Source organism: Haemaphysalis longicornis, unplaced genomic scaffold (assembly GCF_048455015.1).
Source record: "Haemaphysalis longicornis isolate Haplotype H1 unplaced genomic scaffold, Haemaphysalis longicornis Haplotype H1 scaffold_3, whole genome shotgun sequence".
Taxonomy (NCBI): Eukaryota; Metazoa; Arthropoda; class Arachnida; order Ixodida; family Ixodidae; genus Haemaphysalis; species Haemaphysalis longicornis.
The window spans coordinates 158,232,459-158,258,707 of NW_027526335.1; the positions used below are offsets into that span (position 1 = coordinate 158,232,459).

Here is a 26,249-nt window from a genome sequence, read left to right on the forward strand (position 1 = left end):
GGCATCGTCCCCAGCCACGGCGTGTGCTTCTCTAGAAAGCATCTAATCCCGTTCAATGACACTTTGGAGCATTGCCGACTCTATCTTCGTACTTTATCCCCCGCCTATTACTTTCTCACGACTCACTACACCCGTTATTGGCGACTCTTGGAAACAGGCACCTTCAAATGCAGAGTTTGTCTACACCACATTCACACCTCTTAAATCTGGTCTTCCAACTGCCCCGTATGTTCCACTGTCAAACGCTCCACGCGGGCTTGCCCTTACGATCTCTCCCCTCAAATATCTAGCCGCGAGCTAAGGAGAGAGGCGTTGGGTTGCTCTAGCCAGGAGATTCAGGAGGTCCGGGTACGCATAACTACCGAAGTCGCAGCTGGCCTTCTCCCAACCGCTAACAACCCTGAGTAACCCTGGCTGAAATAAGTTTTTCGCTACCTCTCTCTCTCTCTCTCTTTCCCTCTCTCTCAAAAAAACTAAGAATGTGACGGCGAAAGCGTGGTTAGACGTTTGTATTGCCTGCTCTTGCACTTATTGCCGATCTTTAGGGGCCGCGCCCGTCCCCAGTTCACGAGACCCACGTACAGCACCTTGTCAAGCCTGTTCCACTCTTTCACCGATGCTAGAGGCCTCCGTTTAATGTGCTGTTGAATACCATTTTCAACTTTGCGATCGCGCATACTACCACGTGACCAACCTCGGAAGCTTCCTCTGCTCGCTAGCTATCGCCAGTAGTCGCCTGTTGTTCCTTGTCAGCACCTTCACATCTCTAGACAGCTCATTTTGCACGTGCGGAAGCAGCCGGTGCTTATCTCGGGCAGCTGTTTTCTTTTGCCAATGCGCGATGTTCGTACCCTTTGTCCGTACCCTTCTCCGGCTCTCTCCTTCCCGGCACTACAATTTTTCCTCCCTGGCAGGAGAGTTCCGGCTCACGCTTTCTAGGCCCTGCCTCGCGCGGCTTCCTGGCGCAAAATACCCGGCTGAAGATTCCCCTTAAAAGTTACTTGGATTATTGTCGGTACGTCACAAAAATGTTTCGTACTTCAAGCCTTCCATGAAATGTAGGGATATAAGGCTTTCGCACTACTACACAGGCATGGTGGGAGTTTCAGAATGAAGCGATTGGGTGCCCTGTACGTCAGAAAAGTGCACGTTGGGAACATAAGAGCTGTACAAAGCAACCGATACAAGTGAGCAGTTAAGAAAAAACACAAGGCAGTCCTTCCCCGTAGATGTAATGACGAGCAGAGCGTTAAAGTCAATGTCACTTAGTAACAGTGGCCACGATGGCTTTGTTGTCTACGGTATACACTGATCTGCATACTCTACAATTCAGACAGATGCTTGGAGAATGACAAATTCATGCACGTACGCCGCTAGGTGGTTGGTTGGGCCGGACTTCTCTGGCTTTGCATTACCAAACCTGCAGCCAATAATGCTGAACCCGTCATTTTGTACTCCCGGCACATCCACATTCAAATAACTAAGACCACTGTGGTAGTGCCATTGCAACTTACCTAAGGTCCGACAAGACTCAGTACGTCGTAAGTTGGTTGAGGTAAATGAATAATATAGGACAGGACACCTGAGACGCTTTGCCTCCGCCCCGTGTTCCTAAACGGATCCGTCTACAAGCAGGTGTTTGAAACAATTAGTCATGTGATGAATTGCCGCTGTACGGTGTCCCGTGGTTCGACCTGTATCTGCACGATGCGCGGTTTCTCCTACCCTTTCCCTAGTTCCCAGTTGAAGTGCGCACTATGGAACTCCCCGCGCTCTGCAAGTCATCGTTATTAAAAAACGCGTGCGGCCTCAGGCATTTGAAGTGAGGACAGCACAAAATATGTGGTATACCTGGTTTAAGGCAGTGCGCTCTAAAAGGTAAATTAAACAATGATCAACACCCTGCACGGAGACATTCCAGTGTAAGAAAAACAGAAGGCTGCGCGGGTGCGCATTCTATAGTGTTAAGACAATTATCCAGAAAAGTGCAGCAGCGGTTTTGTTGACGCCCGGAAAGTTACAGGTGGGAATCTACAACCGCCTATTCGGGGAACGGACGGTCGTGAAGACTACAGAAGTGGGCACACGGTGTCAACTACTTACTCAGTAAACGGGTGCCGCCATACAGGTGCCCAATAGACTCGTTAACACAAACACATTGCCGGCAGGCTTGTCTGTCATTACAATACCACCCTTAGCCACAGGTAACGCAGTAAGGTTGCTCCAGAAGAAGGAACGCCAGAAGAAGCAGACTGTGGGGTTTTAAGCCGTTTTAATACCGTTGCAATTTTTATTGCCAAGGTTACTACTTTAGCCAGTGTATGTTTCTGCGAAATATGTAATAAAAACATTCAACTACGTCCACTGATCGGCCCTTCGATAGCTCCTGCATGAAATCCAAAGGAAAAACAGTATTAAAATCCTCTCAACGCACGAAGAGCGATCCCAGAGAGACAGATAGGTAACTTCCTACTACGTAGGCGCTCTTGCCTGAACGAAGCATGCTTTATGTATGATTGCATCCAAAACTCAGTTCATAGCCATAGTTACCTTCATTGTTGAGACACATCGACATCAGATATACCGATGCATGCCCCCTTTCTCTCAGATATCAAGCCGAGGTTAGGCTATTGAACATTTTCAAATAATTGGAGGGTGCCTGTCAAGTTCAATGAGGCAGACTTTCCGTATACTTTTAAAGCGTAGCTTCCGCTTTCTGACTGATGCGTCACTAACACCAAAACGCCCTACTCGAAAGCTAACTTACTCTGACGATGATGATGAATGATCAAGTGTGAAGTGAAAGAGAAAAAAAAACGCGTGCAGTGCCAGGAATAGAAGCTGGCTCACTTGCGTTATGAAGCCGGTGTCAGTCTGATTGCTCCATTTTGAAATGGTCGAAGCGCGTTGGGAAGCTCGGATGACAACCAAAGTATCCGTCACGATCAAGGTTCGAATGTGTCCGTAATCAACGCACACAGAAATATGAAGAATACGATGTTGCATTTTCACTACTTCTCATCAGAGGTGCGTACTTATTCACTTCGCGCGTAAGAGAAAACGAGCAAGAGCTGGCCGGTTAACTTTCAAAGATTCGGTTGTGGGGAGTGATTCCAGGAAAAAGACACCACCATACAAGTGCTTGTGCACTGCAAGGTTTTCTGAAACAAAAGAAAATGAAGGATGTAGAACAGCGGCACTTCAAAACATAAAATGTTTGTGGCAACTGGTGAACAAACGGTTCCATAGAAAGATAAAAGTGGTTCCAAAACAGAGAAAGCAAATTGGCGTATTGCAGCAATATCTCGTACCTAATAGCCGCATATACATTGTGGGAAGCAACAATTAGGTATTAGCCCTCCTGAAATATTGCAGGAATAATTAGAATAATAATAAACACTGAGGGTTTTGTGCGCAAATTGTTTTTTTATTACAGTGTTCACTAACACGGCAATATCTTTAAGCAGTGGCTGCAGCAATGGATTACGGACTAATTGAAAGTGTATTTAAACGTTGCATGGAACACGATGGGTTAAGCACACCAGGAAAGCTGTGAGGAATGCAGGAGAGATGTTTAACAACAACACGTCATCCAAGTGTAAAACTCAACAAGCAAGCTAACTTTACTAGAAGATAATCGTAAGCACAAAGTCCGTAACAAGAGAGCTATATAAACAAAACACAATAAAAATACACGTGCAACTTCTACGATAAAACTATTGAGAAGATCTGTCGTCTCTAAGAGACGTGGAGCACTTTGTTCAGTAGTCACTTCATAGGAGTTGGATTACAAATGGGTCAGGGTTTTGCCAATACGTCTCAACTACAGTTGTTGAGACGCAATACTAAGCCATCAAAAATGCAGAAGACATCTGCCAACAAAAGTTTGCTTAGTTGAGTTTGACAGACATACATATAATTTTGCCTAAATGCCAGGTGACACGCCGTATCAGCGCAATAGGAGACCTGCTAATGTTAGGTGTTAATATATGGTTTATTTGGGTTGGAAAGGCAGAAAGGTCACTGTGTTTAAATACTAGACAGCTGCTCTCCGCGCCGTAAGAGATCAGGTTGTGTAGAGTTCGTGTTCACTTTCAACCAACCTTTGTCTGGATATGCAAGGTAACTACGATTGCCTAAAACTGAGCACTACAACTGCAGTATTATACTGCCACTTTATATTCAATGCAGCTTGCACAAATGAAGGAGTCTGCTTGCGGAGCGATTAGCCGGAAATGGCAGCATCGGCTGTCGTTTTAGTGTTGACTTAAGCCCAGTTTAAATTTGAACACAGCGTCGACGCACTCCAGCTAAAAAACTTTCATTGTCTCTCACCTTTTACTGTCACTTTGATCCTCTCTGCGAGGTCAGATCGGTCTAGCTGTCTTCCTTTCTCCGAGAGAACAACTGCTGCTGCTGCAGCCTCGCCGTATTCGGAATGTGGCAGCCCCACCACTGACACTTCGTCGATCTCGTCGTCGTGCTTGCGGAGCAGCAGTTCTTCCAGCTCGGCAGGAACCACCTGGTTGCCCATACACTTAATCATTTGCTTTAGTCGCTCGGAGAAGTACAGTCTGCCGTCTTCGTCGTAGTAGCCTGCGTCACCTATTAAACAGATGAGCATGTCGGAATAAAATGGCCCTTCAGCTTGCATTTTAGATATATAGGTTTAAAATTACTGAAGGCACAAAAACATAATTACGTGTAGGAAGGTAGACCGCGCGTTTTATTGTTACCTGCTCTATTTACGGCTGAGGACATTAGAAACTGAACACTGGCCTAGCGAGTGTCAAACTCGACCAACGCAGCCTAGCTGAAAACTTGTGTCGATTTGTCATCTGAATTAATTGATTTTTGGAAATGCGCTCAAATATTCTAGAAATTGAAGGAATATGCCTTAGTGCTAATGGAAGAGCTCACGTCTTTAACACACCAGTATGCATAAATACACTCGTAATGCTCGTTTACAATGGCTTATAATAGAACACTTTCCATTCATTGCTGGATCAGCTGAGCGACCACGAAATTTAAGCTACATGCGCTGACACTAAAGTATACGAAGTGTGTAAACGTGTATCTAAAGCTTACAGGGTAAAAAAGTGTTGCTCAACCCAAGGAAAAGTACTTGCATTGTGCATGCGAGGCGGCCACTCAGTTAAATGTCCAGAAACCAAGAAACCACATGAGCAGCAGTGCCGTTACTCAGAAACGGTTACAAAACCACACACTGAAGCGTTATAGCACGGTACAGAAGAGGACGGAAGGAAGCACGAAAGAACCCGAGCCCTGATGTTTTTTTTTTCTTGCCGTCGCCCTGCTTGTTACCGCGCTGTATTATTTTCTAATCAATTACCAGGAAGCCCCACTGGTTGGTGCCGCATGCGACGATTTATTATAGGGATGTGATAGGCGCTGAGTGTTAGTAGAACTAGTGAGCTTTGGTTCAGTAGAAAGCCCCTACCTCCTGCATATTATGTGTATGTGTGATCATCCAATCCAACGTGAATACAGGAGTGCACAAAAGACGTTTATCATTGCTCACAGTTGATTATTGCTCCATGGTTCATCTATTTATTCCAAAAATACTTTAATGCTTGGACACGTAGCTTGCAGTATTTCCCAAGGGCAGGTGCTTTTTTGAGGTTGTTGAATGTGCTCAAGTGTACCTCATAAATTGCATTTAAACGGATCTGGAAAGGTCGTATTTGCTCTGTAAATATGTCAATTTCTCTCACCGGATCTCATCCAGCCATCTTGTTCAAAAAGCTCGGCGGTCTCCTTCGGCCTTTTGTAATATCCTCTGACCATGGTAGCGTTGCGGAAGCATATCTCGCCCGTCTCGTGCGGGCCAAGCTTTTCCCGGGTCTCGATATCAACCACCTGTAAAAATTATGCCAGCTGCTTACTGAATACAATAAGTAAGATTAGGAATTACACTGTGTTGAAGAATTAGAAGAAAAGAGTGCGATTCTCCACTGGGCCTCGTCGGTAGTACCGCAAGAGGTGTAAGCTGCAGCCCATTACTCATGATTTGCGCTGCTGCCTGCGGCGCGAGGCCGGCAAACCATTCTGCATTTACCGAAGTTGGAGCGTTCGCTCGCTTGAGACAGTGCTCCTGCATATGGCTTTCTACCGCCTTGCAATGTTTTCCTGCGGTCGACATCACAGGAAAGCGTCATGCAGTAGGTCCGCATCTTTGCATGGTATTTTTAAAATGAAGTGCGCAGTTTTCGCTTCCTACTTATAAAAATCTCTGCATTTCGCCTTTTAAAAGAGAGAATAATTAGGATAGTAACCCGAGGTTCTCGTGGCTACGGACCCGATTTTTGTTTTTGCTTTCTGACATGGAGTGTTTTTTTGGTGAATAGAAAATAGTGGGCCTGAAGATGGGGTATACTAGGCAAAACACTTCGCACTATTACCACGGGGAGCAGCCTTCATTCCCGTCAGGTTTGCTAAGCACATTGTTTAATCATGAAGTTTCTTCGAGAATACACAAGTACTACAAACCAAACGTAGAAAATTATTGTGGTATAGAAAGGCCGCTGAAGAGACGCTAGGTAAAAGAAAACAAAAACAAAAGAAAAAATGAGAAAGGCTGCGTCTTGGTGGTGTCAACGGCACCCGACAAAACCTGAAAAACAAAAACGCGCCATCAGAACTGAAAAAAGGCGTAGAAATAGTGCGACCTACAAGCTGAACAAAAACGAAATAGTGAGAAAAAGTTGCGGTTTTGCGCATTCTTGAGCGCAATAAGACGCAACAAAAAAAGGACATCCAGCTCCGTTCGACGAATTCAAAAAACAAAGATCCGATTAACGCCACCCCATCAGATCGAAAGCAAGTATGACGGAGACCTTTGTCGTACTTGCTTACGTTGTACTTACTTACGACAAAGACCTTTATCGCTATGCATGTCCTTCGAACAGATGAAGCTCTCGCGCTCCAATTTCTTATTCACATGTGCCTAATGATACCTCTGCTTTCAATAAATTGGCCGAACGTGAACATCGCGCTTGATAAGCTTGGTATGTTGGAACCACGCCACTAGTGCTTCTACTTCAGAAAGTTGATCACTATCACCTCGCTTCGCGGAAGAATACAAATCTTTCGTATAGCTGTGGTAGCCGTTTGTCGCGGGAACGTTACGATGTGGTATGTCGATTTCTGATGAATATCAGTATAACTCTATTCTCTTATAAAGGAGTAGTTCAACAACTCATTCGCTGATTTATGTTGTTATCTAGGCTACACGCCAGTGTTGTGAAAAGTCGTTAAATGAATTATCTCTGCTGCCATACATTGTCGTTACTGTTCATTATACGACACTGTTGTGCTGTATAACCTAATGTAGCATGTGCTTTCTTAATACTGTAGCAATAGCGACATGACAAACAATGTTTCTTAAACTGTCCTAGGGCAGAGCAATTTCTACTGATTGATTTTTTCAGACCTAAAAAAACAAATCTTGAAGTTAGCGGAGAGGGCTTGAGCTATGAAATTTAGTTACACTACACAACTCAATATGTTTATACGCTTAAAACAATGTTGGGTTTGCTATCACAGCCCTGATGAATGCGTCTTCTGCGCGGTGTGCTTTCTCTGTCCTGCCAAAAAGGAGGTTATGAACTCATCATCTGCATATGTTCTTCTCATGTACTGATGCAAAATATTTCATGTACCCTTGTGACCAATAACGAAGAAGTTCAGGTTTGAATTTTGGGTTGGAATTTGGAAGAATATTGACAGTATAGGCAAACCGGCGGACGTTTTATCTTCGCGCTAGTTGTCAGAGATAACACCCGCGCGTTTTGTATGATTCGATGGATCATCATGTTGCTGCACAGGTAACGATTGTTTTAGGATAAGGACATCTCCGACGCCCGCGTGGAATTTTCCCCGCAGTTTGCTGGGAATGGCTGCTCGCATTGATGGTTCACAGCATTCAGCTGTTTGGAGTGCGCGTTTACTTTCACCGGCCGCCCATAAATTGAAACGCAGTGCTTCAGTGCCTTCCTCAAACGAAAGAGTAGACAGACCACTGAAATAACTTACTCTTCGCGAATAAACATAACTAACCACAGACATCCAAAACCACTGCGAGTAACAAACAACGAAGGAATGCCGTGTCCAAAACACCGGAATGTCGGAGCAGCCGCCTATTCCATCGAAAGCGGCAATGAAGAAGCCACACACACCCTTGAACTTTTCACTAATCCCCCATCTACAGTTACTGTAAAGACCGGCCCAATAATCACCTGTACTCAGGACCTCTCCTTAGCACCCCCTAACCCTTCAGGATACACCATATACACTAATTCGATGCAACCTATTCGCGCCATTCACACGGGTAGGATTCCTGAAAAACTGCATAAGGATCTACGCAAAGCCTTAACAGAGCTACGTCCCCACACTGTCACACTGGTGTGGATTCCTGGTCACGCTGGAATCCCAGGCAATGAGTTAGTGCACAGCCTCGCCCCCGAACTTCTCCACCGGGCACCTGGGATTCCCTGGCCTTATCCACCGACGTGGGACACGACTCTCAACTAAAATAAAGGAATAAAGCTTCCCTACAACAACATCAGAGAAACTCTTCGTACACTTCCTGTTCCAGACAAAACTCTAACCACCACACAACTACGTGATCTTCAAAGCATACAGTTAAATACCCTCCTTACACCTACTCGTTCCTTTCTCTACCGTCTCCGACACTCCCCAGCATGTCCGAATTGTCCCGAACCTTACGCTCATCTGGAACGCTGCATTTTCGCATGCCCCATTTTAGTTCAATCCCCACATTTTCCCCACCCTCCTCCTTCAATGTGGCGAACTTGGCTAGCCCCCGACCAGCTCACCGACAAGTTGGTGTTGGTGCAACTGGCCCGGGACATTCTCGGCGCTTAATGTTGCGTTTGAATAAAGTTGTTTCCTCCTTCCTCGCCTCCGGATTATAATGCAATATTAAATATTTTATAACGCACGCTACTTGCGAAAGGGATTCAATGATTATTGTCCAGGCAGTTCTGAGCAGTACATAGTCCACAAACCTGCAAATGAGCATAATGACAGAGGGAAGGTACCATAAAGGTGACTCTTGTTGTTGGCAATCCAACGTCGCTTCCACGCTGTGAGATATCTTGATCCGTCGGCTGGGCAGCCACAAGGATGCATGCCTCTGTCATGCCGTACAGCGTTTGCAGTGTACGCAGACCTCCGAAAGTATAACGGGCTGCATCGGCCAGCCAATCTGTGACTACAGATCCACCAATGCTAATGTGTCGCAGCGAAGGCAGCTGACGGCCCATTCGCTGCATTTCACGCACAAAAGATTGCAGCTGGGTAGGGAATGTCACTGTGACAGTGGCCTGCGAAAAAAAAAAAGAATGAGTGTAACAAAATCTTGCATTCTTTAAAAACAGCCATAAGAGGCTTACTTATAGTAAAAATTGTTTGCGGCGGCAGTCACTCTGATAGTGATGTGATTTCACTGCAAGCCTCAAGAACATACCAAGTTTGCTGGCTCTCTCCGCTTCTGACTTGACGACAGCGAGAATTCGAGCTACCATCCTGCCTCTAGAAATATTCCTTCTGTACGACACCCAGTCGCAATAAGATCACGCACATCGGGCGACGCCTTTCATGGCCAACACTACTCGATCAAAGAAAATTCCAGGTCTACTACGGAGCGACCAACAGAAGACGCATGATCTGAAAAAAAAAAAAACGTCCGCCGTCGACTGGCGGTCAGAGAGCGACAACTTAACTGAGAGAAATCTGCAGAAATTCAGCGAATTGTCTGTACATGTGTAGCATTCTTATGCCGCTTGTACAGACTGTGAGTTTTTCAGAGCCATATTTCTGGTTTTTCTAAATTCTGCCCGACCAGTGATCTCCCTTTGCACTAGTGTAATGACTACAGGTTGCACTTCCGCAAAATTTGCGTTTTGGAAGAAATGCAGGGTGTTACATGTTTCACCATCTTCACAATTTTTCTATTTTTATTACTTTTTGAAAATTCTGTCCGACCAATTGTCTCCATTTACAATATTACAACGAATAAAGGTGGAACTTTTGCTAAATCTTCAACTTTGTGGAAATGCCGGTTGTTACGTCTTTGGTAATTACCGCTATTTTTTATTTTATAATTTCTGGCTTTCGAACATTATGTGCGACTAATTATCTCCGCGCTATTAAAACGACTACAGGTGGAACGTCCGCGAAATTAGCATTGTTGGGGATTGCCGGGGGTTACAGCTTTCGCAATTTTGACTGTTTCTATTTTTCTTATTTTTTGTGTTTTAAAATTCTCCTCTACCCTGTTACCTCCATTTTGGTTATTATAGCGATCAGATCTAGTACTTCCGCGAATTCTGCATTATTCTGGAAATGCAGGGCATTACTCCGCTCGATATTTTGCAATTTTGTTTTCTATTTTCTTATTTTGGGGTTTTTCAGAATTATGTCACAGCAATTATTTCCACTTGCGTTATTATAACGATTAAAGGTACAACTGCTGCGAAATCTGCATTTTTGTGGAAATGCAGGGCGTTACACGGTTCGCCATTTTCGCTATGTTTGTTTTCCTACTTCTTCATTTTTCATAATTTTATTCTGCCATTTTTTTCTATATACGCTATTACAACGCCAAAAGCTGGAAGTTCCGCGAAATCTGCATTTTTGTGGAAATGCAGGTCGGTATACGGCCCTGGGAGGAAGGCACTCGCTCAAAAATGCTATGTATTAAAGCGGTCGCTTGTGCAAATGAGTGCGCACCCCAGCCCAGAGTCAGCGGTAGGATTGGCTCTGGTAACGCTGTATTTGTACAGCTTGCAACTTCATTTGTGTGGTATCAAGACGAAGCTCAGAAGACCTAGCCCCTCTCTATATCCGACGTGTCTGTTGTGTCTCTTTGCAACGCCTACCATAACGCTTTTTAGCGTGGTGAAAATGAGTGCACAGCAAAGTTCTGGGCCTATCAGGAAGTAAAAAAGGGAACGTGAATGATGGATCCTAATCGCGATAATGCTGAACTTCAAAAGAAACGCGGCCAGTATAATGGTGTGCAGAGACTTTATGCAAAGCACAGTTAGCAATGTCCGCCGAAGCCTTGCGAAAAATGCCTTCTTAAGGGCTCCCAATCTCAAAACGGGGGAAGGCGTGGACAACAAGGTGCACCCCAATTTGCCTCGCAAGAGAGATGACTTCCCGGGCATTTTCTATGTATTTTGTGTTGATCATCCTTGAACATTTTTAATGGGAGCAAATCCACATAACTGAACAAGCCTAGTTTTTTAAGCCCCCCAAAACTGAATTTCTTCCTCTAAAGAAGTGTACTACCGAAAAACGGTGAAGGTCGCAGATTACATATTTAGCTTAATAAATATGCTATTCCTTCTCAACGCATTAAAGTGCACACTACAAACTTTAGCCTAGAAAGTCTTTTCAGCATTTTTTAAATAAAAACAAATCTAAGACAGCTTCAAATATTATTCCTATTAGAACTTGGAGCTTTCCTGCTTCAAAATTGTTATGCATAACTAGCTTCTAAGGAATATGCAATTCTGTGCGAACACATCAAACTAGAAACGACAAAGTTTCACCTAGAAAGTCTTTTGAGAGTTTTTGTAGAAAAAAGCACATCTAATACAGCTTCATTTTTAGTCTAATAAAGACCGGGGACTGTTCTGCTTGAAAATTGTTAAGCTCATACCTAAGAACTGTTCTTAGATTCATGAAAGATAATGAAAGATAAAAATTTTGTTTTGATCTCCGGCTGAGCGGCACGATTTTATTGCCTAAAGAACGTGTACAGGTGCGTATTCTCACACCGCTCATACCCCAAGCAATGTGTAAAGTTAAGATACGCTAGAAAGCCAACTCCCTTGTTTAGTGACAACTAAAAACAAATATCAGGTATGGTATTACCATAAGAAAAAGCGTAGGGCACTTTATTGTATGATATGCCAGCAGGTTCAAGAATCACCCGATACTGTTACGACGAATACGGAGTACCTTACTTCTCCGCAGAGGAGCACTGTGTACCTCTTTGGGCGGGTTTATAGCATCACTCGTGTGGCGAAATGAAAGTGTCCGAAATTCTCTTATTTTTACACTGCTATGTGCTTTTCCCTATCCACTTTCCCTAGGGACATGGAAAAAGAAAATGTATGTCGTGCTTAAAATAAAACCTACCATCTCCGTATCTGACCTTTGAGGAACATCAATTAATAAGCAGTTGTGGTGAAAATTTACACCTTGTGTTTGTCGATTGCGTCCAGAACTTGTCCAGGCGTCGATTTCGCAGGTACAATGACAGAACATGCCCCATTGAGAACCGGCATGATTGAGAGCACCAGCCCGGACATATGCGTGATGGGGCTTGCCGAAAGAAAAATTTCCTCGTCGGTCCACGGCATGTGTTCCCTGCGCCAAATTGAGCACGGGGATATCAGAGGTGTTTAATTCATGTTGTTTTTGTAGGGCGTGTCATGGAGTAATATGCCAAGTACAATAAAAAACAAAATCAAACATTGGAATGCTAGAAAGATGACTTAAAATATGTCGCAATCGAGTAGCGTTTGTGCGGAAAATTACCGCTGTTTAAAAACGCGGTCTTCTTCTACCGCGGGCTGTATTGAATTCGAGTGTTTGGTTATATAGGTTAAACAGATTTGGTTGTATTTGGTTGCATTCCAAATGAACAACTATTCGTTGGCACTTTTTGCCCCCCTTCGGCCTTGCGCCATAAAATCGAAACATAATCATATTATTCATCATCATTATCATCGGTTAAATAGGAAGAGCAATGACGGTTGAAGAAATTTTGAGGGTACAGTTTGAGAGAAAACACACAATCAGTCATGCTTGATGCTTCCACTTAACGTGAGCAGACATAACCCATTTTAAAGACGACCGTTGCTTTTTACGCTCAGGCGTTTCCGTATGATCACCATTCTAAGGGCAAAAGCGTCCATTCTCCATACAAAAGTTGGCTCTTCTAATAGTCGGTTGGTGTTTCTAGTAATACGAATTACCTTAAGGTATAGAAGCAGCTGACGAAGTTGTAATGTGTGATCTCCACTCCTTTCGGCATGCCTGTACTTCCTGATGTGTAACAGACAGCCATCATCGTGCTTTCGGGATCCAGTACCGGGCACTCTTGAAACTCGCGCTCATTCAGGGACGCAAATGAGGCTGCTGACACAAAACCGCCGGCTGGTCCCATCGAGAAGAAGCCCTGCAGAAGTGCAACGTACAGGGACCTATAATTATGCTCGCACTGATGGGGAGCGGCCATCATTGTGTCCATGAGGTTTCTGTGGCTTTTATCACATTTGTTAGGGAACAATATTGCACCCTGAAATTCTCGTCAATATGACATATAAGGTCACTAAAATATTTGTTTCCGCAAGAAAAAGGATAGATTTTGAATGTAACATATTTCTTGCGACCAAAGTTGTTGCCAACGATTGCCAAAACGGCAACCTAAAACGAGGGCAAAAAAATTGCAAGCTCACACTACTCGTAATTGTATGTTGGACGGAAAAAAAACGTATATACGTCGAAATTCTCTCTTATATAAAATGAGAAAAAGTAGAAGAGCAAAAGAAATAGAGTAGGTTTCGGAGGCATTACTTTTCTTTAAGCCTTCATGAAATGAATTGACTGGAGACCGCTACGGGAGCCAAAAAATTAAAAACGTCTGCAGCAACCAAGCTGCGAGGGCAATGTTAGTGATTCTAAATAACGGTTAATCGAAAAAAAAGTGAATAATTTTTACGTAACACAAGTCTTGTAGATGTATATCCAAATACAGTTGGTCAAGAAATGGAAAAGCCAGAATCCGTACTATAAACCAACAATTCGTGCTATAAACTAACGCTGGAATTCGTGATAACAAACATAAGTCCGCATTATACGCGGACCACTCACAGAAGGAGCGCAACATGCAAGCACGAACCGGCCAAACAATGTGCGATGTAAACAAATAAAGCAATTCTTTGATGCAGTGATTACGATGACTGTGTGAAATTGCCATGCGTGATCTCTCATTGTTATGCTAATCATTTTGCCTTAGCGAGTTTTGCCTGTATCGGGTTCTAAGAGTGTTGCACACCAGCGTTCACTTTGCCAAGAAGTAAGGATATTTAGAGGGAGAGTGCTCTGCTACTTGTGCAGTTCCCACACTCAAATACCCTTGTAGGCGTCGGAACCTATTTCGAACTGACATTTTCAGGCCGAAGGCAGAATGTATAAGTAGGTCCCATTTTATATTTCTTTCCGTTATCCTCCTTTCCGTCGTCTCTACGTTAGCATCATGGGAGATAAACACGTTCTCATCATCAACAAAAGATCGCCACTTGTCGTATTAAAATTCCAAAGAAATCATTTAGTACGAAGGATATATCCTCAACCTACGCTTCTATGTCGAAGGCCGAAGCGCATTTACTAAGCACAAATTTCGCCGCTGAAGTTACAGAGGGTGGTGGGGTGGTGTTGGGCATGTGTGTTTGTTTAATTACGAAGGACTTTGATTCGAATACCACGTTGAACAATTTTAACCCAACTTTAATTGCAGTTCAATACTTAGGTTAATTTACTAGAGCATATTTGAGCAATAATAAATCTCATTTGTTTATTTTTTTGGCCTTGAACCGTTTTCTATACCATTGATGTGCAAGGAACGCCGGCTTCCTCCCCTACCGAGTTTGTCGCGCTACCGATTTTTCACCCTACTCATTTAGGCTTTTGCCATAAGAAGTTTTCAAAATGCACGCAAATTTTTACTTTCTGTTTTATATAAATAGGACAGAACTCTAGGTCATGCTGCTTGTATAAGCAGGAAAATATACGGTACATTCAGTAAATGAAGCTCGAAATTGTAATCCTGCTGCGTTTAACAGCAATGGTGCATAAGACTGCCCTGGTTCCACCGAATATGTGCATAGTCGCAAAATACTTGCGATCGAAGTCAGTATTTTCCCGAACCACAAAAAAATGCAAATTAGGTGTGGGTAAGAAGGATATTCACGCAAATTTTACATAAAAGGTGGCATACTGCACCTAAACGAAACAAGGTGCACGTATCTCAAAATGCTTTTTTTTTCAAACTGTGCACATCGCTGGCAGAGGCAGGGCACTTGAAGTTCACTTCTTCAAGCATGGCATCTCACATGTGCCATTCTTGATAGCTGTAATATAACAAAAACTTCGAAGCGCCAATAAAGCATTACCATACAGCTCAGAATGCATCGACAGTTTGGAAATAGTTGGAAAATACGCGTGCCAAAAAAACTTGAAATGCCTGCTATTTTGTTCTGTTTCCCTTCAGGCAGTTAAATACCGCACAATATACAATCTGATAAACATGTCTAGAATATGGGAATTTGTCAGCGAAGTGCTAGATACTTCGAAAGCTATTAAAATCAGCCAGGCGTTACAAGCGTCCTGAACTGCGCACACGACTGGTTTATTTTAGCTCCGAATCCTACCCCTGCTAGAAGGGACGCAATATTTTTGCCTTTGGCTCGCGATAAAAACAGCTACAAAAATTCAGCACCTTGAGTAAGGTATGCTCCCGGAAAACATGTCAAGCAACTTGGTGTTGAAGACATTTAACCAATTTAGGTCAAAAGTGTTGTTTTTCGGAGTGTTAATTATGGGGAACATGATTACAGATAGAATTTACGCGGTAATGCAGCCGAGGCAAATAGGTTGTTAGCAATGAATGTTCAAGAAACTCTGTCAACTTTTTACCGATATATTTTCCCCTGTTGCTTCAGGCAATAAAGAAGTTTCTGAAATCAGACATTCAGTTTAATTTTTTGCAGATGGGATACGATGAGTAAACTTTAAATCTTGCTTTTCCAAAATATTTTTCGCACAGGAAAGAGTTTCAGTCTTTTTCTACAGACGGCTGCTCAATCAGGTTAAAGGAACAATGAACATGCGGTCTGAAGGACGAATCCAATATTTCAATGGGATGGCGGATTGGGGAAGTAGCACTGGCTGGAGAGCATAGCATGAACCACTGCTTACACGTGTTCGCACAAAACGTGCTTTGAAGTTGTTTTTCTTCATTTTAGCTATTCCCCAGGTTATATTCTAATATCTGTTTATTAAAGTATTGGGATGCTACCTAAATCAACCAAGCTTTCTCCATCGACCTCGACAACAACAGTGCCTTGAATTGCACTAGCCTATTTTTCAAAAGCTTCAACTGCAGCGTTGTTGTGAAAATTATCAGTGTATACACCGAAAGCTTCATTAAGCGAAGCAGTCGGCTCACACGCGACCAAATCTGTCATTCGAGCGAAATACTGGGGTGCCTTTTCCTCCCCAATCCATTTGGTTTGCATCAATGCTGAAGAACCGAGCATATGTGCGCTTTTCGTAGCGTACACAAGTGAACTGCTACACCTCGCAGTTTTTATTCCCCGCATCTTTCCGCAGATATCTCTGTAGTCCTAACTGGATTCCCCAATTTCATCACCACAAACTGCCCTTCACCATGAATTTTTAAAACCGGCGGCTCGTAACTTATAAAGCTAAATAGACGCAACCTTCCGTGGGTGGCAAAGCAACATATAATGCTTATGGTTGAGCTCTCCGAATAAAGTTACGTAAGAACCCGACACCCACGTATGTCGTTATTTAGTCAACGACACCGCACATAAAATATTTCCGAATTTTTGCATGAGGTATCTAAGCATCTTGTCTGGCAGAGGCGGCGGGTGCTTTTTGCATTGGGCAAGCATACCTTCATTCCTAAAGAGGCGGTTGCTTTGGTGACCTTTTCCGTGAACTCGACATCAGTGAGGATATGAGTGCTGTCGCTGTCTTTTGCTTGGTAGCGAAGTTCATCTGTCAAAATGGGTGGTTTGGAAGAAACTCTAGCCTTACAAGACTACTTGCAATTTCATAACCACCTAATGTGGTTGTAAACATGCATGTAGCGACAATGAAAACGCCGGCACCCTCGCAGCAAGAATGAACGCCGTCTGCCTCTTTAGTCCATTGTAAAAGATGCAACAGCGCAAAATAACACGCGGACATAGAAAGACGACAGGACGACAGAAAGACGACAGAAAGACGTCCTGTCGTCTTTCTCTGTGGGTGTTTTATTTGGCGGTGCATAATCATTTACAATGAACCACCAACTCGCCCAACAGCAGACTTTGCTACTCTTTATTTCGTTCTCACGCGCTATTCTCGCTGCCTGCCCGCAGTGTTCTCCTCTTCTGCGGTACGTGGTACAGCGATTGTCTACGCCAAGCCTTTTGCCGCGGTTAACTCAAAAGTGCTTTTACTGGGTGCATATAGGGAAATTTCACCTTCTTTTCCCGCCTAGTTTGTCGCTTCAGTGAAGTGAACAAGAGCTTAGAGCAATATATTTCCGTGTCTATTTTTCCGAGAGATTAATAGGTAAAGTAGCCAGGCAAGAGAAGTATTTACATTAGTGAACTTGAAGGGAGCATATATGACAGTTTACATCATAAAGAAAGCGAGCACGAAGTAGATAACTGTTTACAAAACCCTTACATTCAGTGAGTGAAGTTTTGGCCATAACTAAGGTTGCACCCGCGATTGCGCAGGCGTACATGGCCACCAAGTTTTCTATGGAATCACTCAGGTGGATGCAGACTCTGCCTCCCGGCAGCACGCCGTGACGTTGGAAGCCAACAGCATAGCGCTGGAGCCGCAGCAGAAGATCACTGCGGGTCAGGCTCAGCACATCGTCAACCTGGAGTAAAACGATGGCGCAATTAAAAAGTGAAGGTTTTTATTAACAATAATAACGCGCGGAGTTCTTTTTACAACCGTGTTGCTGAGAGAATACAGCTGAAAAATTGGACACACAATATAAGTTTGCGGACTGAAATTAGAGCTTCATACTGTGCCCTGGATCGGCAGATGTTCATTATTCGTCACTTCTACGGTATATGTGAAGGAAGAGAAAAATATTAAATAACTATTTATGAATTCAGGACATCATGACATTCCAGGCTTTTTTAACGTTTTTTCCGGAGTGAAGGAGAATCTTTGTGAATGAATTAGAAAGTTCGTTCTCGACTGCAAACGAGAATTCTCCGGATCTACGTTATAACTGGGGAGACGCGTAATGTGTCTGAGGACGCGGATATGTATAGGCAGAAAACGTGGCCCTACGCCTCCAAGATGACCCTATTTATTTCGAACGTGACCACACGGTGACAGGCTGCACCAGATGCCCTGGAGACGCGAGTGTACTACACGTCGATGTTAGCCGTGACGTCCTGTTTTACAGCGATGCCGTATATAGCTAACTTCCGGCGGCGGTCTGTATACGTGCATCCCTTTATGCGTCCCGTCGTCACGAAAATTTTGCCTCTAGTGTCTCGTAATTGTTTTGTGGCTCTCAAGTTAACGTAAGTTTGTTTTGAAAAAAAATTCACGCGGCCATTGACAGCTCGCTATGGCCCCTTTATCATTACGTCGGGTTTTAATTACTAGTCTTCATTGGTTGGTTCACAGTGAAGTTGCAAACATTACATAATTATCGTCTGGTGCCTGTCCCTGGCCGCCTATGAAGGAATTATGGTTGCATAAGAGGGCTATTGTACCGCTGCTTTATCAAACCTGTACGCCGAGTTTTACGTACTTTTAATGATTACATAGGTCACAGTGAAATTCTAAACGTTAAATAAATGCCACCTGCTCTTAATACATGGCCACGCGAGGGAAACGGGCAGCGCCATATTTATCCGCTAGACTAAAACTGTAACTCTTCTAGGTATCACTCAGCGAATGTATACTCAATGGCAAAAAACAAACAAACGTAATTTCTTTAATAAATAGATGCGTGGATTGAGGCAAAACATACCACAGCGCCACCGTTCGTCTTCTTTCACATAGTGCTGAAGAATTTCGCAAGGGCTGAAGAATTTTTCGGGGTAACGCTATGAATGGGTACCCATAGCTTTACGTACAGTGAGGTAATGTTCCTTTCCATGTTACTCGGTTCAGCGTGGTGGTTAAGTAAAGGTGGGCCTAAACATAGACATGTAGCGTTAAAACAGCAGCTTTTGCAAGGCTCTTAGTTATTGCGGATAAAGAAGGAAAAGACAAAAAGGCAAAATGGTGCAAAAACCTGTTGATGATACCGTACGTTAGGATACAAAATGGGCATTATCAAAACGATTGGCCAGGGTTCTGTGTCACAGTAACGGATACAAGCAGAATACGCGAAAAGGAAACTCAGCAGAAAAAAAACTCAGGGACACTAAACCACGCATTATAGCGGGCGAACATTCGTGATCTGCAAGTGATGCCCCCCGCATTGCTTTCTTTGATAAGATGCTTAGATGCCCCGTAGTTTTCTTTAAAAAAAATTCATGAGGCATTCTACTATGTGAAGCTGAATGGCCGGCGAAGGTTTTAGGCACACGGCATTGAGATGACGAATAATGTAGGAAAACGGTATGAGCGAAACTTCTTTCTCTCGAGCGCGAAGGACAATCTTTCCTAAGAAAGGATTTCTCGTGGCTGTGGCTGAAACTTCCCGGAGCGACAAAACACAGACACTGCTCGGCGTAGTACTGTTGTACAAGGGAAAGCGCAATGATCATTGATGTAGCCAGCGCCTCCTTATTTAAGTTTCTGATTGCAAGCTGCCCTGTTCCTTCCCTGATCCCATTATCATTACCGCAACACTTTTAACAAACGAGCGATTCCGCACTTTCACTGCGGAAGCCGCCAGTGCCGCGCATTGGCTCGGTCGGTGCACCAAGCGTGGTCGGTGGCGCTTGCGTCGGCGCCCGAAACCATGCACGAGGTGCTTGCTCCAAGGTCAGAGGGACGCTACCGGGCGCTTGTGGGTTTGTGCGTGGAGCGAAAAGCGGCGGTTAATAACGCGAAAGCGTTGATAGAGTACAATATCGAAAGCTCGCAGTTTGGTGGCCTGTACGAAACACCTAACTTTAGGGGCGCACGCAGTTCCCGCTGTCTGCGGCGCCAGTCATAGCAGTGCGCCCGTCACAAGAAATGAAGACAAATAAACAGTCGTCCTGCGTTGAATTATCACTTATTGTGACATGTTTTCAATTGCATAAATCCGAAACCTCGCCAGTCCTCTCGGTTAGCTTGAGAATTTCTTGAAGGCAATGTCGCAGCAGTATGTTTAACGGTTCCACCACAAGGAGATGCAACGAGTAAGATGTCATGGTATTGGCTCCACATCGCATCGGCAAACCACTCCTTTCGTGCTCTTTGGCCCGGTTGTCCTTGCGCCATTAATATCCCACCATTATTCAGCTCGCATCCGCAGAAGGCTCGAAGGTGAACCTTATGAAAATGAACAATCGCTCCCTTACTGGATTAGAATATGCTAGGGAGGCTCGTACTTACTGCACTAAAACTATAAACAAAGAGTGAGGGACACAGACGACTTCATTTTCGGCCGGAGATTCGTTTTGAGGGAGCCGTGTTGGGGTAGCCCCCTCCATTAGTCATCAGCCAGAATTCTTTTGAGATAAGCATACGATTCAGCCATCCGTACTGCTGTAAGTTGTGGCTCCAAAGTGGAACTGAGAGGAAGCACGTCATCGCTATCAACATGGGCTCAGACCCTTTTTTTGCACAAGTCTTGGCCTCCTGACTGAAGTTGCCCGTCCGATATACACCACTAGGGATAGCCAGTTTTCACTACCATTTCCTCCAAGCCAGCGCATCGTGTTAACCGGTGTCAAGAAAGCGGTCCTGCCCGTTGATCGCTTCTCGGATCTGTGTCACACATCGCTAGATTTGGCGCCAATGGCTTTTCCCACATGGAAACATAGTACAGCGAGCGACACCCTTCGCGTGGCACGAGTAGTAAACCGCCACTACTACGTTGGACACGCGGGGCACGACATCGCTATTAGCATGGGCTCACATCTATTTTTAAAGCAAAGCTTTCTACCTCTAGCGGTCAACGGTTATTTTCTGGCGTGCGCTACAATAAACTCCGAACGCGGTGGAGGCGGGGGCGCGGAGGGGAGTGGGCGGAGAAGTTTACTCATGGAGCACCCTGTCGATGGCGCGCGGCGAATTTACCCAGCTTTTCCCGCGCGGAGGTGTCTCCTCACCTGCGTTCACGTCGGCAGTACGGCTTTGTCATCCGCTTTAGCAACGATTGTTTTGGGCGTGTTTGGCGCAACTTGGCGTCCATTGCGGACCTCCTTCGCACAGCTGGATTAACTTGTTCGACAGCAACTCCTGGGTAACCCGCACAAAATTAGGTGGTCGTGCGGCAACGATCCGTTAAGGATTGGTTTCGACGGCATGAAAACTAAATGTACTGACCACATACAGGCTTCTGGTCGCCAGAGAAACGATAACTTTTGTGCACTGCTTGCCACGAATGGGACAGCGTTTTCTAAATTGGTGAATACCAATTCGGTTGCGTTTTTGTAGCAGTGGTTGGGGGGGTGGAGGACGCTTTGTTGGCGCGAATCTCAGGTAACGGCTGGCTGGATCTCGGGTTTCACTTTATGTAGATCCACGTGTGTGAATGCAAGTGACGTCGCATGGACAATTGTGGTGTCATTTGCAGCTTTGCTTTCCAACCACCTTCACAGTGTTGATTGGAGGCAATGTTTTTACAGGTTAGTTACTTGCGCTCTGCTTCATGTTACCGTACCTCGAATAGATGTGTTATTGCGGTGTCGTGCCCTGATACTTTATTTGAGTGTGCAGCTTCTATAAGGAGACGGTGGTTTTCTTGTGTTGAATGTACGTTTCTGGCCCGTAGGTTGTTAACGGTGTCGGGGGATGTTCACAGCAACCCTAACCCTGCTTGTGGCATCCCTGGCCCTTCCAGCATTCATGACAGTCGGCCTTCTCAGGCCAGCATTGATGGTATTTTTGAATTGTAGAGCGGTTGGAATTAAGGCAAGCGCAGTTTTTACACGAACTAAACGAAGTGAAGGACCAACAAGTTGCAACGAACACCTGAATAGACGCTTTGCTAGGCAGGGTAACCGTTCTAGAGAGCGGTGGTTACTAATTGAAACGAACTCCGCACAGCGCATTATCTGAATCTAATCTTGCTGGTTCCCTAACACGAGACATCGCCCAACTAAAAGTACAACTAAAAGACGCCAAGAACAGATCCTGCAGAAGTAATTTAATTATTCATGGAATAACTAAGACTGCAAACGAAAATTGGGATATTTCGAAAAAAAGCATGCTCTTTCGTTGAAACACAAACGGGCGAATGTCTTAGTCCCTACCGTATTGAGCGAGCGTATTAAAATATGATTACATAATTAATTAAAATTAAAACATGATTGCATAATTTGAGCCGATTTGAACATGCCGGAAGTTCAGGGGTTGGATCAAAAAGGCATACCCACTGACTCGTGTGCGCTGTCGGCTAGTTTCCACGAGTTCATACAAGCAAACGATCTTTTCCAATTTGTAACCAAACCTACAAGGAAAGGAAAAGCCCGCGCTACCGGTTTAGATTTGCTCCTCGCAAAGAGGCTTCCACTGATCCAAAATAGTGTAGTCGTCTCTGGAATTAGGGATCATGACTGCGTCCTTGCCTACTTAACACCAATCAGATTCTAAACTGCGCACAATAGCCCAAGAAAACTTTTCTTTTATAATAAGGGAGATTATGTCTGCTTGTCTAGCAAACTTGCATTCTTTTTTCCGGAGTTTATTCAAATGAGCCAATGCTTTGATTGCAACACTTTATGGGACGCTTTCAAGAACAAGTTACAGCAATTAATAGAAAAATATGTTCCTAGCAAACTGATCTCCCGCAAAAGCCGCGCCGACGAGCCGTGGGTGTCCCGGGACATACGTCTACTTATCCACAAAAGCGCCCTATTTTGCAAATAAAGAGAACAAAGAAAGAACCGAGCGTAATAGATGCCATAAGGCTCCTCGGCAAATACAAAAGGGAGTTTTAGTACAGTGTTTGTTGCCCTTGCGTATGGTAAACGTAATTTTTGCGTCACGTTACGTAAACACCCCGAGAGGAGTTTTAGTAGAGGTGGTAGAGCGTCTCATCAGTTTTGGGTAGCGGCACACTAATGCTTACGAAGCCATCTGTCGAATGTTTTCTGAAATGACTTTACGGCAAATCTGCAAGCGGAGTGCCGGAGTGCTTGGACATTTTCCGACTATCCAAACAAATGTAAACAAACGCTTTCCCGTTACTATTGAATGCAACCCAGTCATAACACGACAGTTGAAGCCCCGTGGTACTTCTTTCATGCAATCGCGAGAATGCCCTAAACCGAATGCCCGGGTGTGACGCATACGTTTTATTCAATCCAGAGGTGCGTTTCGCACGAAGACAACGTCACAACATGCGTGGCAACTCTGAACCGCAATTGACAGGCGATCGGTTCCCTCCTCCTGCCCGTCGTAAATTCGGCCCTCACCTCGCGCGCGGTTTGCGAGGACGAACAGCAAGTCGCTTAACTCTGGCTCAACCCAGAAGGCTTTTAGCCACGCACACTGCACATACCCGGTGCGAAGTTGAGTCGTACGTCGCTCGAGGAAGATAATTGAGAGCATGGGAAGGACTACCCACCCGCAGAAGCACAACGTCGCATTTCATCGCAAAGCGAACGCGTCCACAACACGGACGCACGCACGCACACACAAAAACACACACACACACACACTCTCATGCAAGCACGCACACACAAACACACACACACACAAACACACACGCACACACACACACACACACACACACACACACACACACACACACACACACACACACACACACACACACACACACACACACACACACACACACACACACACACACACACGCGTCGGCAGCTGTCTTGGCTGCATAGCTGCGTTCGGAGAGTCAGCGATGTCACGACGATACAGAGCTGGGCGAGAGTGACGTGCTAACCACTCGACGTATTTACAAACACAAGGCCAAAAAACTTGGTTTATAGGAAGAAAATTACTGTACACAGAAGAGCAGAACCGTGGATGTTTATCGCGCTACACACAAAACACAAGTTAGCCTGAATGGGAGTTTCTTTGCTGGAATACGTCTTTTAAACTCCTCACGACAGGCGGCCTGCTCCCACGTGTGGTAGTATGATGGTAGAAAAACTGCCAGTTTACACCGGGGGCCGCAAGCCGTCGTAAATAAGCGCATTTACCACGGTTGTACCTCTTCACAAAATGCAGTATCTGGCTGTGATTACTGCGTTTGTCCTAATGGGAGTATTAAAAACTCCCACGCCACCTCTATTTCCTTCTCCTCCTCCTTCACCCCTTCCTCCTTTACGCGTCCTTACAAAATGGCTGCCAGTTGGTGTCGTGTGTCGTGTGAGCTCCAGCGCCCCCGAAAATTTATTGCCAGTGTGAACTTGCGGCCGGACGAACGGATGTGAAGTGCTTCCCAACAACCGAAGCTCGTTGCGAACATTGTGGAACCAGCCTGGACTTACGTGCGACGGACTGCAACGTCGCCTCCGTGTCACCGACCTTCGACCCGACGGAATACGCCAGCGAGCCGACGCGAGGCCTAAATGCAGTGATCGCTGAGAGTGGTTCGTTAAAAACAACGCGGTTGTGCCCCTGCGAGGTGGTTGAAGGTAAGATTTTCACGTTTTTTATTGTACGCAACATTTTGGCAGACTTGTGCCCCTTCTAGCGTCAAATAAACTCAACGTGTTTCCCGCGCCACTGCACGGGCGATTCTCCGCCACTGGAGGTGAGCGTTGTGCGTCAAAGACGGCACCATGCCCGGAACGTCATTGGGGAGGCCGAACGGCGTGAAAGCAATGCGTATTTGCGCGGGTCTCGAGCAGAACACTCACTGGTTCACACTCGCAAGCAGAATGAAAACTGTCCGAACTCTGGACAGCTGTTAGGTGTTTTTGTTAGGCTGTGTCTGTGGCTTACTGGCAAGCGAGGGTGAAGTTGGCCGGTCAAACGTCGCAGGACAGCCGCTTTTCTTGAGAAGTAGGTGTGGTGCCAGCCGCGCCTGCTACGAGGAGGGTGACTGCGGCGTGCCGCCGGCGATTAATTGCTTTCACTGGAAAGGGAGAAGGTCGGGGCTCCGTGGGAGCTCTCCGTACGCTAGGCGCGTGTAACTATAACCAGCAAACGCCATTCGAGGGAGCATTCTGTAGAGTCGACAGACGACTGCTTATTTTATTATTTTTTTTAAGGGGGGCACGCGCAGGCGTCACACCGACCGAAATTTTTCCTTAACTTTCCGTGAGGGGAGAGAGGGGCAGTGCGGGTGGTAAAACCTGAAGCTCGTTCCCAGAACACTACACGCAAGGAAAAGAGGGAAAGGAAGAATTTTGAGAAGTTGGTCGCCACAAGGGTCGCGCACCCATTTGAACAGTAGAGCACTTCGTTTTGACGAACTAGTGAGCGCAGGTGTCTCGGACAGAAGTGCAATTTTGCGTAGCTTTAAACAAACATTCAGACATTACGGAAAGTTGGACACAAGAGTGACAAGTTCAGCGTCTTTACAGTGCCGTTTCTTTTTTTTTTTTTCAGGTCAGATGCCCAATATGCTTATGTATTTGTTACCGCAGATTTAAAGCGTTTTGCTATCCCTCTAATGAATGTGCTGCTGTGGCTTCCAGAAGAACGTGCCAGGGGGTGCGGCAACGTCAGCGTTTGGGAGGCAGGTGCAAGCAAACAGCGCACCGACACCATGCTGACCTCATTGTTTGCAAATGGCTTAAATTTTTTTCGTTGAGTGTTGTAGTAGATAAAGTTCTTACCAAGATACCTTGTGTTCTCGATGTAGGTGTTTTGTTGATTCAGTGTTTTTATTGTCTTATTAACGTGTTCACACGTGTATCGTATCCATGTATTTTTTATGCAATAAATTGACTGTGCAGAAAACAAACTTTTCACGTTTCGGAATTCAACGTTTGAAGCTGAAAAAGACTAGAAATTACGTGATCCCCAACGCAAAATAAAAATGCGGCCTGTGCCCTTATTAAGAACTCCCAAATGCAGTAATAAATTCCACTGCAGCGCATATATATGAAGCGCACAAAAACACACAAAAAAACCTCGAATGCAGGTCGACACTGCTCCCAATGCGCCCCCTGAAAACTCCCAGTTGGAGGAAACAATACACTCCCAATGGTACCCCTGGAAACTACCATTGTAGTGGCAGTAAAATGAAACTCCCATATGCTACTAAAAAAACTGCCGAAATAATGGGAGTAAGGCGAAATTCCCATTGGAAGGAGTTTTGAAAACTCCGA

At 44.9% G+C, this 26,249-nt stretch overlaps 1 protein-coding gene across 1 annotated transcript in view; it reads right to left on the bottom strand.

Moving 5' to 3' along the window:
* Positions 1-2,956: 2,956 nt before the first annotated feature.
* LOC144175185 (feruloyl-CoA synthase-like) overlaps positions 2,957-26,249 on the bottom strand; it is a 32,081-nt gene continuing 8,788 nt past the window's right edge. The window contains exons 3-10 of the mRNA XM_077704289.1: positions 17,545-17,746; positions 16,763-16,866; positions 13,038-13,240; positions 12,258-12,426; positions 9,084-9,368; positions 5,736-5,880; positions 4,336-4,605; positions 2,957-3,161 (exon numbers count right to left, since the gene is read on the bottom strand). Of these exons, the coding sequence (XP_077560415.1) occupies positions 3,040-3,161; positions 4,336-4,605; positions 5,736-5,880; positions 9,084-9,368; positions 12,258-12,426; positions 13,038-13,240; positions 16,763-16,866; positions 17,545-17,746 (1,500 nt within the window). The 3' untranslated portion in view covers positions 2,957-3,039. The remainder of the gene's footprint in view (positions 3,162-4,335; positions 4,606-5,735; positions 5,881-9,083; positions 9,369-12,257; positions 12,427-13,037; positions 13,241-16,762; positions 16,867-17,544; positions 17,747-26,249) is intronic.